Source organism: Oryctolagus cuniculus, unplaced genomic scaffold, assembly GCF_964237555.1.
Source record: "Oryctolagus cuniculus unplaced genomic scaffold, mOryCun1.1 SCAFFOLD_315, whole genome shotgun sequence".
Lineage (NCBI taxonomy): Eukaryota > Metazoa > Chordata > Mammalia > Lagomorpha > Leporidae > Oryctolagus > Oryctolagus cuniculus.
In genome coordinates this window covers 3,378-18,570 of record NW_027208218.1, presented here as the reverse complement: position 1 = coordinate 18,570, position 15,193 = coordinate 3,378, and the positions used below count along the sequence as shown (strand labels likewise).

Genomic DNA, 15,193 nt, shown 5'->3' with positions numbered 1-15,193 from the left:
AAATTCTTGCTTGACAGTTATGCTCGTGGGGAACCTGGGAGGGATGTCCTGGGAGGGACTCAGTGTATTGGCTGGACATAAAGTTGTAGGGGAGAGTTTAAAAGAAATTGACAAAAGGCATTTAAAGGTGAGGAAAATCATGTTTACAGTGTAGAAGCAATGACATCAGAGTCTGAACTTCATTTAACTACTTGGGGGAATTTTCTTCCTGTTGTGGATCTTGTGACAGTTCCTTGCCTGGTGAATTTCTCTCCCAGACTTTGTTTTTTTTTTTTTTTTTTTTTGTTTTTTTTTGTTTTTTTTTTTGGCTGTATCATTCTCATAGTTCTCTAATTGTTTTTTAAAATTAGCTTGAAATTAGATGTTGTTTAGACACAATGCTTTGTAAAAAGAATTTTAACTTTATTATCTTTGCCTTCCAGGGGTCAGGTGATTAACATGAGATATCTGGAATATTTTGAGAAAATACTTCATTTTATTAAAGATAGAATTCTTGTTTATCATGGGTAGGTCTTCAGTTTTCTCCTTCATAGAAATAATGGACTTATTTCATGTATTTTACATTTTTTATATTTTTGAAACTGGAAATTAAGCCCACTGACAACTAAATTGTCACATTTTTACATAGTATTTAAAATCACAAAGTTTTTCATAGTCTCTTCTTTTTAATCACTTCACAAACTCTGTGGACCTTAATTGATGTGTTTTTAACCTTACATACAATATTGTAATTTTCCTAGTCTCTTTCTTTTAAAAAAAGGAAATTTCTTTGATTTATTTGTTAAGGATTTCCATTTTAATACTCATTCTCCCTCCCTTGAAAATCAGAATGGTATAGATGCAGCAGTGAGCAGAACTCTGGGGAGAAAAGTTCTGAATGGTTAAATACCTCCAGCAGATAAATGTAAAATTGATCTAAAAACCTAGCAGGATACTTTCCTTTAAGCAGAAAGCTTTCAATATTGGAATAGGATAATCGAAGTTTTGTGGCCAAACCCATACTCATGCGTACATGTATAAACAAACACTGGCTGTCCTTAGTTCTGCTTTTCTCTGTTTTGCCCCCTGGATGGGCTGCTGTTTCCTTAATTCTCATCTGCAGGACATCAAAACTCATTAGGATTAAACTGCCTCATTATTTAGAAACTTCTATTATAGCCCACCATTTCTGAATGTTGAGGTACTCATACTTCACAGTTTATTTAAATTATAGACACTTGCATAATTATTACATTTCTGCATTAATCTCAGTTGCCATCCCTCTCTCTCTCTCTCTCTCTCTCTCTCCCCCCCTCCCCCCTCCCTCCCTCCTTCTCTCTTTAAGAGCAAATAATCCTAAAGGATTGTTGGAAGTTAGAGAAGCTCTGGAAAAGGTACACAAAGTAGAAGACCTCCTTCCAATTATGAAGGTAAATTTATCATCAAAATTACAGTAGGTGTTTTTAGGGGGGGAATCCCAATAGTGCTCTTAAATAATAATTATTAAATGGATGTTTGTTTATATACTGTGTTTTAAAATTCATAGGCATGCTCTTGAAATTGCTAATATGAATACATTCTGAATAATTAAAATAAATGAACATATGCATTAGACTCAAGTAGAAAAAATAATTTGTTAGGAAACAGTTGTACAGAAAACAGAAGAAAACTGAAAATACATAAAACTTAACTGCTTCTGGCCACAGTTGAGTAAATGATATTTGACTGCCTTTCTACACTATAACAGTCATAAAACTGGTCAAGATACAAGGTAACTATTCTCAAACATTCGACAGTTATAAATTGTGAGTCTTGAGAGAAAGGAAAAACAAAGTGAGCCCCATTTGTTGCCTTAGATCTCTGCTTGGAGCTAGACCACCATACAGGTGTGTGGTGCCCAAGCAGAGTGCCGTGATCTGCTGAAGTGACTGGCATTTGCAGAACAGAGAACACAAAAGGAGCAGGCTGTGCAGAGTGGGAGCGCCCCCATGTCAGTATGTGCATTCCTTGTCATCCTTGGCTGAGAGCTGGGTCGTGCACCTGCAGTGAGAGACTGAGAGGCTCGGCAGAGAGTGGCTACTGTGGGAGTACACGCCGAACAGAGGCATCAGGCTTACAGAAGTGAGAGACACTGTAATCCTGTCCTCTCCATGGTGGACTGATCCTAAGAACACCTGGGGCATTTAGATTAAGACACCAGAACAGAAACACAGTAGGAGTAGGGTTGCACTATACAGGAAGGTTGACATGCAAAGACTAGGGAAAGTTTCTAAGTAGACCACTCTAACCAAGAGTAAACCAAGCCTAAAAGGATTCTGGATCTGCTGGTGACTTGACTGCCTGCCAAACAATACTCATTTACCCTTTGAAGTACGAGCAGGGAACATTTTTTTCTGCCAAGTGCAATTTGAGTGTTTTATAGCATCATTTGTAGGCTATACAAAATTATCAACTTCAAAATTAGCCTGTTTGTATTTATTAAATGTCAGTTCCCTGGGGAATCTCAGGAGAAATGGCAACTATTAAAAGAACCAAAAGTCAGTCATCCGAGCATCAGGTTGGTAATCAGCTCACAATACACCACAGGTTTAGCCTGTAACTAGATTTAGTTAGTGTTAGAGGGGGATGCTGGACAGGGAACAGGCCGATGGCTGGTTCTACCGCAGGGGTGGTTGTGAGGATTTGATGAGCTAACACAGTGGCCCTCAACTTTCTCAGACTCGAAGCACTCAGTAAATATCTGTGAATGCCTGTTTACTCAGTACTTTACCGCACTAAGGAGAAAATCAGAGAGCATATGTTCCACCTACTCAAAAAGTTAACATAGTGCCCCAGTGGAGTTGGTAAAGTTAAGTAGTTTATATTCAAATTGTGTATACTTCAATGTGTGTCAGCATTTAGCCATGCCTACTCAAGAAGCACTAAAGGAGTAGCCCCCAGCTACTCTGTGATTAGTCAGGCTGAATGTGACAATCACAAGTGCAGCCCTGTGTCTTCGTATTGCTTGTTGAGCTACATTGTTGTTGGAGATTTGATTCTCTGAAATGGCAAACCACACTTAGTAAAGTTCCAGAGTTGAGTTCCAAACTACACACCTGAAAAATTCTAACTATGCTATTTCTTGAACTTACGATATTTACATTCCTGGAAAACTAAGGGTGTATGAAAACTGTGTAACAAAGAGTTAGTATATAAGTATAAAACAGATTCTCATTTTAGGACCATGTAATTATTAAATTATAAACAGGTTCTTCACCTATGTAAAAGCCCAGTGGGACACTGCGATGTTGTATATAATGTGTGGCTGTTTCCTGTACTGTGAGACATTGGCAATCTTGGCCCCAATCCATTCATCACTGTTGACAACAAAAGTCTCCCATAAATCCCCATTGCCCCCAGAGAAGAACCACTGTGTATGCCATAATAGAAAACGGTGGTGTGTCTCAGAGTTTTCCAGCTGCTTTCCTTTGGATATTTTAGGCATTTATGTTTACTGTGGTATTAGAACACAAAATCAACCTAGAGAGATTGTGATATTTGATACATACCTTTATTTAAAAAGAAACCAAGTGTTTAGTCTAATGGCTAAGACACCTCATCCCTCATTGGAGTAACTAAGTTTGACTCCCTTCTCTGGCTCCTAATTCCAGCCCCCTGCTAATGCAGACCCTGGGAGGCAGTGGTGATAGCTCAAGTAACTGGACACCTGCCACCCACATGGGAGACCTGGATTGAGTTCTAGGCCCCTGACTTCAGCCTTGGCCTAGCCCCAGCTGTTGTAGGCATTTGGGAAGTGAGCCAGCAGATGGGAGCTATCTGTGTCTTTCTACTTCTCAAATAAATAAATAAATAAATAAAGTTGAGAAAAGAAAACCTACAAGAACACTGTCACTTAGCGTGTAGGATGGTGCCTCATCTGCAAGGTGCCTGTTCTTGGTGGTGGGAGTGACCTTCCACTTCAGTGTTGTACATCTAGCCATACGCCTGGATTATAGATGTACTTGTATTGGCATTTTACAAGACACACATAGGCGTCTACAAAACAAAGTATTTGGTGAAATGTGATACTGTTGACAGCTTCACTGAAATGTGCAATATGCGTCGATGAACAGCCAATTTAAAATACATCTCCATCCCTCCAGGTGTGGTTATCATCCACTGTGTAACCTGGAGGTCTAGGGCCTGTGTTCCTGTTCCCACCTGCTGCTTCCCTGCTCAGCAGGTCAGGCTGGACCTTGCCTCCCAGACTCATTTGTGATCTCTTAGATCCAGCTCCTGCCTACTCTTACTAGGCCACTGTGCGGATTCAATGAGAATTGGCATGAACTAATGCTTGCACATTTCTGCTTCTGAAAGTTGTTTTCTGCATGAAAATTACCTGCCGGTTTCACCTGTCACCATTAGCCCTAATGGCCTGCCCTGTTCAACCTGTGTTCCTTTCATCCCTGTCCATCTCTGGGCCTTTAGTGAACACCTGCTTGCCTTCTGTTTGTAGACAACTTCTTCCCTCAACATTGTCTTATGCACATCCTTTTTTCTATTTTTTTTTTTTTTTTAAGATTTATTTAGTTGAAAGGCAGTGTTACAGAGAGACAGAGGCAGAGAGAGAGAGGTCTTCCATCCACTGGTTCACTCCTCAGGTGGCCGCAACAGCCAGAGCTGTGCCAATCTGAAACCAGGAGCTTCTTCCAGGTCTCCTATGCTGGCGCAGGGGCCCATGGACCTGGGGCATCCTTCACTGCTTTCCCAGGCCATAGCAGAGAGCTGGATAGGAAGTGGAGCAGCTGGAACTCGAACTTGCGCCCACATGGGATGCCAGCACTGCAGGCGGCGGCTTTACCCACTAAGCTGGCCCCACCTCCTTTTATTGTTGGTTCTCTTACTTCACATCCATCCAATCATCCTAGAGAAAAAATTGGCAATATTAACTAATTGAGATTGGATGAGATTTTTCTGGAGTAATGATGAAACCTACTCCATGGCATTTCAGTTTTTCACAAATGTTATAAGCAGAAAGCTAATGCCTGAAACTGTCCATGCATATCACCTGTGATATTCTTGGCCATGAGTGATTTCAACAGCATACTTTTCTGTGGTCTTCAGAGTTGCAGAGAGAGAGAGGGAGGGAGGAAGAATATAAAATTCTCCAACTGATAAATGTAATTCTAACACATGTAATCATCTCAGGAAAATCCAGTACTGTTGAAGGTACGCCAACGTGAATGTAAATTAATTTTTGAGTTCATAGACTGTTGGTTGCAGCATCCTGCTAGCAGTCAAAGTTGCTGCCCTCTAAGATGGGCATGAGAAAAATCCAGGCGCTCTTAGAAGCGAGTGGTGCTTCTTGTTGACTGTGAGTCTTTGAGCATTTTTTTGCTGAGGCTCTCTGCTGGTGTTTGGTAGGAGTCACAGGCAGAGGAGGACAGGCAGAGGTGGCCTTGGTCACTGACTACCGGGCGGAGAATACACGTTCTCCTGCCTCGGGTGACTTCTGTGTCCCTTCTTAAGGACACTTCAGTCAGCCAGCCAGCATTTCAGAGCTGCTGTGGAGGCGCACAGTGGATTAGTGCCGCGCAAGTAACGTGACTTTTCTTTCTCCCTGAAAGCAGTTTAATACCAAAACGAAGGACGGGTTCACCGTGAACACAAAAGTTCCCAGCCTCAAAGACCAAGGGAAGGAATATGATGGATTCACGATTACTATTACGGGAGACAAGTACGTATGTCTTGGGTGTGGGTGTAAAAGCAGAGAGGAGACTCAGGAAGACAGCATCTGCTTCTGTTGCAAGAGTCCTGAACTGAGGAGTGTCGAGGCCCAGGGTGCACTGACAGCTGGTTAGTTCTTAAATGTGACATCTGGAGTATTCAACCAGCAGATACACTTTCTAACGGTCCTAAACCCAACTTTCCGGATACTAAGTATAATGTCTGATGTAGTCTGTAGGAAGCTTTCTTCTGGGTTCTTGAAGTTCTCTGTAGGGGGAAGGCTATTATTCAGAAAATGATAAAATGAAGTTGGCAGATTTAAAACTGTTGGAAGATTTTTTTTTAAAATAGATTTTAATTTAAAATTTTTTAATTAAAAATATTAATAGATTTTATTTATTACAAGAGTGGCATAGTCTATTGTACAAAATGTAGAATACCACAGAGGGGCAAAATTAACACAACACAACAAACAAACCAAGCTATTTTCTTTAAAAACTGAGATTGTAAGACATGCTGTTTGGTAACATGCGTCTTTTCTACTCTTACATTAAGATCATTTTCTCATATTCTTAGAAGCATTTTTAATGACCACATGGTATTCCATTATATGGACATTATAAAATTTCTCCTACTGACTTTGTTACTGACCACTTATGTGCCATTTTTTCACTTTATGAATAGTATTGCAGTAAATGTTTTAATTAACTGTAGTTTTAATTACATCTCAAACTTAAACTTCATCTAAGAGTTTCTATACCTCTTGAATCTGGGGTGGAGTTGCCTTGAAACATGCCTGCGTGTGGGCACATGTGCAGACACCTTTGCTCAATTGCAAGCCTGCAGAAGCCCAAAGCCACCCTCTTGGCTTCTGCCAGTTCAGCGGCAGGGTTAGTGATGACTTCGTTGCCCAGCTCCTCTGTCCTGTGGACTATGGCTTTCTCACACGCTCTTACTCGCACACTGCCAGGAGCCACTCATCAAAGTATTCTCCGGTAAAGCCTATTTTGTCTCAAAAGGAATCGCAGGATGTGCTATTTACTGTAAAAATTGTTTGCCTGCCTTTACACTGATCCTCAGATCAAATTGATATGTATTCTCAGACCAAGTTCCCTGGCAGAGGGGGATTCCTAATTAAAAGAGTGCATGGATTTTTTTTCCCCCTGAAACACAACATCTTTCTCCAACTACCTATTCCACCCCTCCCACAAGCCACCCTGGCTCTGGACTTCCCAGCCCCGCTGGTCCTACCTCCGTGGGTGGACTTGTGCCTGTGTCCTGACTTCCATCACCTGCTTTACCAGTGTTCCTAAAGCTCACTCCACTAGGCCTTCCCCAAGCAAAAGATTCTTTCCCTCCCCACACCCTGCCATTGCCTGTTGCTACTAAAACCAGCTCCCTTGCCAGTCATGCAAGGCCTCCCATAGCATGGCCGCCAACAGGCCCAGGTTACCTGGATCGGCTGCCTGTGGGAACCTGGTCTGCTTGTCTAGCTGGACTTCTTGTTCTCTGAGCTCCTATCCACTTCACCAATATCTGTTATCTCCATGTCTTCCAATTGAGACCTCACCTCTCCCCTTTTGCACCTCTGAGGAGCTGTGATATATGGCCCTCAGTGTGGTCTTGTAATACTGTGTGGCCTCCCTCCTCTCCCCCGTACTCAACAGAGGCATCAGCTATGCTTCTCTGTGTAGGATCTAAGAACTAAGAACAACATTTTTCTAATGGAGCTGAACACGCAGCACAAAGCTTAAAAACAGCTTTAAAACCCTGAGCTTTCTTCCTACACACAGTTCTTGCTCCTGCTCTTCAATCATAAATGGAGTGACTGACTGCAAAAATATTTACTGGGTGTTCAAATGCAGTCTTTACCATGTGCAGTTATTTCCTCATCTGTAGTTTAAGCTCCTATAATGAGTACATATGGGTAGACTCACTGAACGGATGAGTCACTACTCAAATGTGAGGAAAGCATCACATTTTATTGGAAAAATGTGTTGTTATGAAATATACTTTGCCTGCCTCTAATTAGGAAGGTAGGGTACATTTAGTGCCAGTCAGCATGCTATTTGATTTTTTTCAATGTTCTGTGTTTGGCTGTTTGAACTGTATAATACATGCCTTTGACATTTTTTTTGTTTTGTATTTTCAGAGTTGGTAATATACTATTTTCTGTGGAAACTCAAACCACAGAAGAAAGGACACAATTATATCATGCTGAAATAGATGCACTTTATAAAGATCTCACAGCAAAAGGAAAAGTATTGATTCTTTCATCAGAATTTGGGGTGGGTTTCTCACTGTTTCAAAATTGTTTCCAACCTGCTATGATTCTCTTGTAAATGCTTGCAAAACTTTGCCCTTTCATTGAGATTGCTCATGTTATGCTTGAAACCCAATTGAAATATTTCTTTTCTAATATTCTTATAGGCCAAAAACTCCCATATTTAGTAACTTATAGTAAAGGGGGAGGAGGATACATTTGTAATTTATAACCACCATTACTGTGCTACGTTACCGTACGTTTGGGCTTTGACAAGATTTAAATGCAAAGGTTAGTCTGTAATAAAAACGATCTGTGCTTCACCTTTTCCTCCCATTTTCTTCCCTTCATTGTGATTATTGCTTCTAACTATATATTTGCACTGAGCTTCTCAGTTTAAACTAGATGATGCATTTTGATTGGCTGAAGTTGTGTCTCTTTTGCACTTGAATGGCCTTTTCCTGGTCTGTGGTCGGTTCTGTTGGTGGCCTGCCAGGACTGAAGTGGGCTCCTTGGTAGGCTCTGGCTTGTCTCTGTGGTAGGCACTTTCTGCCTGGCACCATGTTCTACAATAGGTACCTCTGGCTCACAAGAAGTCACTTTATTTCTCTTACACTTAGTCAGTTCTTTCACATAATTAAACACTTAACTATATACTTAAGTAAGTATATTTATCACATACATCTCAGGGTGAAGTGAGGAGAGCTTATCAACATCTTTTGGAGTAGGGAAAAATGTTGTTTGGGAGAGTATATTAGGTATTGATAAGTGCTTTTAGATTTTTAAATTGTAACTTATTTTGACATTTCAAAAATATTGATTAAAGGATTTTTATGTTTATCATAAGGTTGCAGTTTAAGAAACAGCCGGGAAGACATTGCTCTAAATTAAACTGTTCTGGTATAATATCCTTTCATTAGAAGGAATGATACAAAAGGGTACAGACTATTCAAGAATGTGAAAAGTGGTTCTTACAGAAGAGTGAAACATTCCTTTTCCTGATGCCAATGATTCTTATATGTCTTGTCCCCAATGAAAAATCAGTTTGTAATCTAGTATTTAAGTTCATGAGCCTGTGTCTTTTTTTTTCCCTAGGAGGCTGATGCTGTCTGCAACTTAATCTTATCCTTAGTTTATTACTTTTATAATTTAATGCCATTATCTCGGGGATCCAGGTAAGTAATATCCTATAAACATTTATAAAATCTAAAAGCATTTTCTTCTTATTTGCTCTTACTTCTTATTATGGAAATACAAAAGTATACGAAGAAATGGTAAAGAGAATCCACATAAAAATTACTTCCTGAAAAATAAGAATGGGAATGGGGGGGGGGGTAAGGGTGGGAGTATGGGTAGGAGTGAGGTAGGGTGGGAAGAATCACTATGTTCCTAAATTTGTATACATAAAATGCATGAAGTTTATATTCCTTAAATAAAATTTAAAAAGAAATTACTTCCTGGATCTACAATCACATTGTCAAAAGGATTGTAAAAGTTAGGGAACCATTCTGGCCAGTGCCGTGGCTCACTAAGCTAACCCTCTGCCTGCAGCGCCGGCACACCAGGTTCTAGTCCCGGTTGGGGCGCCGGATTCTGTCCCGGTTGCTCCTCTTCCAGTCCAGCTCTCTGCTGTGGCCTGGGAGTGCAGTGGAGGATGGCCCAAGTGCTTGGGCCCTGCACCCGCATGGGAGACCAGGAGTAAGTACCTGGCTCCTGGCTTCGAATCAGCACAGCGAGCCTGCTGTAGTGGCCATTTGGAGGGTGAACCAACAGAAGGAAGACCTCTCTCTCTGTCTAACTCTGCCTGTCAAAAAAAAAAAAAAAAAAAAAAAAAAGAAAGAAAGAAAAGAAAGTTAGGGAACCATTCATTCAATGAAAGCTCATTGGAGCCCTACTGTTGTGCCACACATTGTTTCTGTGTACTGTCATGTTTGATGCCAGTCCCTTATGAGCCATTGGTTGACCTTTAACCTTAATGCTGTATACTTTGGGTCACCTGTCATTCCTTACTGTTTTTATTATTCCAAATAAGTTGCTGCTACTTGCATGAGTGCATCAAGGTGTGTTTTTAGATGCCATGATTACAAGGAATACGTGTGTGTGTGGAGTTTCTCTTCATTCTTTTTTCCCTGGTACTGTGTAAATGGCATATTGCCGTCCCTCACAAATACTTGAATTTAAGATGTTTTTGCTAAAAGTAAATACTTGATTGTCTTTACATTAAAAAAATGCTACCCCTGAATGTGGTAGAAAATGTTGTTTCAGTGTTTAAAAAGCATTGAAGTGGCCAGCGCTGCAGCTCACTAGGCTAATCCTCCGCCTGCGGTGCCGACACCCCGGGTTCTAGTTCCGGTTGGGACGCAGGATTCTGTCCCGGTTGCCCCTCTTCCAGTCCAGCTCTCTGCTGTGGCCTGGGAGGGCAGTAGAGGATGGCCCAAGTGCTTGGGCCCTGCACCTTCATGGGAGACCAGGGGGAAGCACCTGGCTCCTGGCTTCAGGTTGGTGCAGCGCGCCAGCTGTAGCAGCCATTTCGGGGGTGAACCAATGGAAGGAAGACCTTTCTGTCTCTTTCTCTCTCTCACTGTCTAACTCTGCCTGTCAAAAAAAAATTTTTTTTTAATTTTAAAAAAGCATTGAAGCAAAATAAAACCATAAATATTATATTATCAGCATAGCAGGTGTTAGTCTACTGAAGAAATACATGATGTAAGACCTGTGCATACCACCTTTTATCAGAACTTTCTGTGGACTCTCGCCAAATGCCTAGTGCATGTCTTTGTCTTCAGTTATCTCCATTGGTTCCCATGTGGCATTGAAGGAAGTGCCACCTCAGTCAAGTGTTTGGACTAAAGCCTGTTCATTTAGCCCCTTGACACGTCTGCTTCTTGTCCTTATGCTCACCCCTATCCCTGTAGTTCAGACCTTGTCATCTCCTGCCAGGATGTTTCTAACTCCTCTCCCTGCATCCAGACGTGGCTACTGCTCTCTGAGCCCCACAGGTCGTTAGCAGCTCTCCAAAGCCAGTGAGTGCAACTGGGAGCCCAGGCACATGGAGCACAGTGCCCAGAGCTGGTCCCTGCTCTGCCTGGATTTGCCTCCACTTCTCCCCTTGCCCTTTGTTTTCTTCTGTGGCCCTCTGCTGGGTCCTCTCACTGGCTCTGCACCACACCTTCCAGCCTCTTCCTCTGCCTCCTTTATCCCCACCCTAGACTTTCTTTTTTTAATTAATTAATTAATTTAATTTGACAGGTAGAGTTATAGACAGTGAGAAAGAGAGACAGAGAGAAAGGTCTTCCTTCCGTTGGTTCACTCCCCAAATGGCCGCTACACCTGGCATTGCACTGATCCAAAGCTAGGAGCCAGGTGCTTCCTCCTGGTCTCCCATGCGGGTGCAGGGCCCAAGCACTTGGGCCATCCTCCACTGCCTTCCCAGGCCACAGCAGAGAGCTAGACTGGAAGAGGAGCAACTGGGACTAGAACCATATGGGATGCTGGCGCAGCAGGCAGAGGATTAACCAAGTGAGCCATGGCGCCGGCCCCCACCCCAGACTTTCAAAGATACAGTGCATGTGTCCATCGCCTCTGTGAGGTCCCTGGTCAACAGTCCTGGCAACTGCCTCACTTTCTCTGTGTCTGCTTCTAGCACCAGGAGCTTGCTCTGAAGGTGTTCATGTTGTCCTATCTCCCAGTCAGACAACTCCCTCTCAAAAGCTAATCCCTCAGTTATGGTGGTTTTTTTTTTTTTTTTAATATTTATTTATTTATTTGAAAGAGTTACAGAGAGGTACAGGCAGAGAGACAGATCTTTCATCCACTGTTTCACTCCCCAAATGGCCACAACGGCTGGAGCTGGGCCTGTCTGAAGCCAGGAGCCAGGAGCTTCTGTGTCTCCCACGGGGGTGCAGGGGCCTAAGCACTTGGGCCATCTTCTACTGCTTTACCAGGTCATAGTAGAGAGCTGGATCAGAAGTGGAGCAGCTGGGACTAGAACTGGCACCCATATGGGATGCCGGGACTGCAGGCAGTGGCTTTACCCACTATGCCACAGCACCAGCCCCAGTTACAGTGGTTTTGAGAAAAGCAGAACACCATAGTTCCCATGCAAGGTCCCCCTTGCCTTTGCCCCCTCACCCTGAACCAGCCAACCATCTCTCCTCTTGCCAGGCCCAGAGCGTGCTCTCTTCCAAACACCTCCCACCCCAGGCCTGTACACCCGCTGCCCAGGAGGGCCCAGGACAGCAGGCAGAGGCACCCTGTGTATGTCTCAGCCTCCATCAGCCACGTCGTGATTTACACACATTTCCCCGGAGTTGAAATATGCCAGCCTGTTAACTACGTGCTGACAATATGTCCTGCTTGTTTTTTCTTTTGGGGGACAATATTTTCTGTGCATAAGAAATAAGATTGATATAATTGAATTTATGAAGTTTATTATATATATCCATTTGAAAGCCAAGCCTCATGAAATTGTTAATGTATAAACAGTCACATTTTAAAAATGACTATCTCACAAGAATGGAAAAAAGCAAGTAGAAAATTCCTAATAAAAATGTCCTTGGTGATATTTACCCTTAAAATAATGAATTAGTAAATATTTTAATAGCACATTCATAATATTTTTAAATAAATGCATTCTTATGTTTAATTAAATATTTAATGTTTAATATCAAAGAATTCTTAAGTCTTTTATGATGGGAAACTTCATGGTGAGATTTAACGTGACAAATATTTATAGCACTAGGCCAACTGATACTTGTTTTTTATTTAAATAGTGTAATTGCTTATTCAGTCATCGTGGGAGCACTGATGGCCAGTGGAAAAGAAGTAGCAGGGAAAATTCCCAAAGGGAAGGTATGCGGGAGCTGGAGGGGGGAAAGACTTGGTCATATTAGGTTTTTATTTTAAGGTATGTGAGTTAAACAGATCTCAAACTAAGCCTTTCTTCTGTGTGTTTAATCGCAATCCCAAATTTCTTTCTTTTTCAGTTAGTCGATTTTGAAGCTATGACAGCCCCTGGTTCAGAGGCCTTTAGTAAAATAGCCAAAAGCTGGATGAACTTGAAAAGGTAAATACTTGGTGGGATGGACAAAAGGACAGGACAACTGCAGAGGGAAAAGGGGCTGCCTGTTACCTTGGAGCTATAGGAAAGTGTGTGGTTATACTCATTTTCTAGTTGGTATTTGATTCAATGTATTTAATCTGTTAGGAGGTTAAAATGGTGTGTTATATATGACCCTTTAAGAGTGAGCATATGAATAAAACTGAATGATGAATAAAAAATAAAATGGTTTTTGAAAGAATAGTTACAAATATTTACATAAACAACTATTCTTTTCCCTTGGCCTATTTACACTTTATCCCAGACTCCGTATTTAGGCATGAGTTTGAACTGGTACTCAGAGTGGTAGTACTTGGCCCATTCTGGTGCATTTTCACTGCACCTGGTTTAGAATGTGACTCTTCATTGTAAGTTAGGCAGGGAATGTTTAGCCAGAAATTACCCGTGCCGGTCACTGCCAGCAAGGAGTCCAGCAGACTCTGATCTTTCCTGAAGCCCTGGAGAGTGGAGTGTGAAGTTAAATTCACAGAGGCTTTTGTAGTTAACAAAGAATAAGCAAGTCTGCTATTTGACCTTACCTATTCTTTAAAAAAAAGTTTGTTAACCATAAGTGTACTTATTTATGGGCTGCAGTATGACATTTCTATGCATGTATACAGTGTATACTGATCAAAACAGGGTAGTCAGCATTTCCCCTTTAAATTACTTTATGATTGGAGACTTGCAGCTTCTTTCTTCTGTTCTCATAATATATTCCAGGTTATTGTGGACTGCAGGCTTCCCACTATGATGATAACATGAGGAACTTCTTTCTTGGGTCTGACTCTGTCTTGATACCCATTATCCAAATTCCCTCTATCCTCTTACCCCTTCTTCCATCACTATTCTGTGTTCAGATTGAGAGAGGTTTTTTTTAGCTCCTACATTATGAGGGAAAACATGCAGTGTTTGTCTTTCTATGTCTAGCTTATTTCGCTTAAAGTGATGTCCTCCAGTTCAGTCCATTTTGCTGCAAATGACAAGATTTCATTCTTTTGAATGGCTGAGTAATGTCCCATTATGTACATATACCACCTTTTACCCATTCATCTGATGGGCAATCACCATCGGTCACCTTGATTGATTCCATATTTTGGCTGTTGTAAACAGTGCTGCTATACACATGGTGAGACAGGTATCTCCTTGGTATGGTAACTTCATGTCTTTGGGGTTCATACCCAGTAGTAGGATTGCTGGGTCATATGGCAGTTCCATTTCTAGTTTTTTAAAGAAATCTTCATACTGTTCTCGGTAGTAGCTGTGCTAATTTGCATTTACACCAACAATGTGTAAGAGTCCCCCCCCCTTTTTTTTGCAGTTTTATTATATTTATTATGACAAACAGCTGCTTTAATGTGTCTGCCCTACAGCTGTTGAAAGATGGGTAGGAAGATACCCTTAACCCTAACAAGAAAAACTCAAAATTAAGCCTTTATGTACAAATTCAGGACTCTTTTAAGTGTCCAAAACTATTAATTAGTTTAATTAAGGCATTAAACTAATTCTGAATTAACATACTTGACTAACCAGGGAGGAGTTTCTCTTTCTTCATATCCTCATCAGCAGTGCTTACTTTTTTTTTTTTTTTTTTTTTTTTTTTTGGACAGGCAGAGTTAGACAATGAGAGAGAGAGAGAGACACTGAGAGAAAGGTCTTCCTTTTCCCATTGGTTCACCCCTCAAATGGCCTCCATGGCCGGCGTGCTGCACCAATCCGAAGCCAGGAGCCAGGTGCTTCTTCCTGGTCTCCCATGCAGGTGCAGGGCCCAAGCACTTGGGCCATTTTCCACTGCCTTCCTGGGCCACAGCAGAGAGCTGGACTAAGAGGAGCAAGCAAACAGAATCCGGCGCCCCAACCAGGACTAGAACCTGGGGTGCCAGCGCCACAGGCGGAGAAATAGCCAAGTGAGCCATGGTGCCAGCCTTTTTTTTTTTTTTTTTTTAAGATTCATTTATTTATTTATTTGAAAGTCACAGTTACAAAGAGAGAGGAGAGGCAAAATGAGAGAGAGAGAGAGAGGTAGGTCTTCTATCCGCTGGTTCACTCCCCAATTGGCCGCAACTGCTGGAGCTGTGCCAATCCGAATCCAGGAACCAAGAGCTTCTTCTGGGTCTCCCATGTGGGTGCAGGGGCCCAAGGACTTGAGC

At 41.8% G+C, this 15,193-nt stretch overlaps 1 protein-coding gene across 1 annotated transcript; it reads left to right on the top strand.

Annotated features, from left to right (window-relative positions):
• Positions 1 to 422: 422 nt before the first annotated feature.
• Positions 423 to 13,013, top strand: LOC138848014 (tetratricopeptide repeat protein 13; the record flags this gene model as incomplete). Its single annotated transcript, XM_070067683.1, is given in 7 exon segments — positions 423 to 506; positions 1,325 to 1,409; positions 5,586 to 5,695; positions 7,838 to 7,973; positions 9,044 to 9,123; positions 12,721 to 12,799; positions 12,934 to 13,013. Coding segments are annotated over 7 exon segments (654 nt in total), but the record flags the coding sequence as incomplete, so codon positions are not given.
• Between the last annotated feature and the right edge of the window lie 2,180 nt (positions 13,014 to 15,193).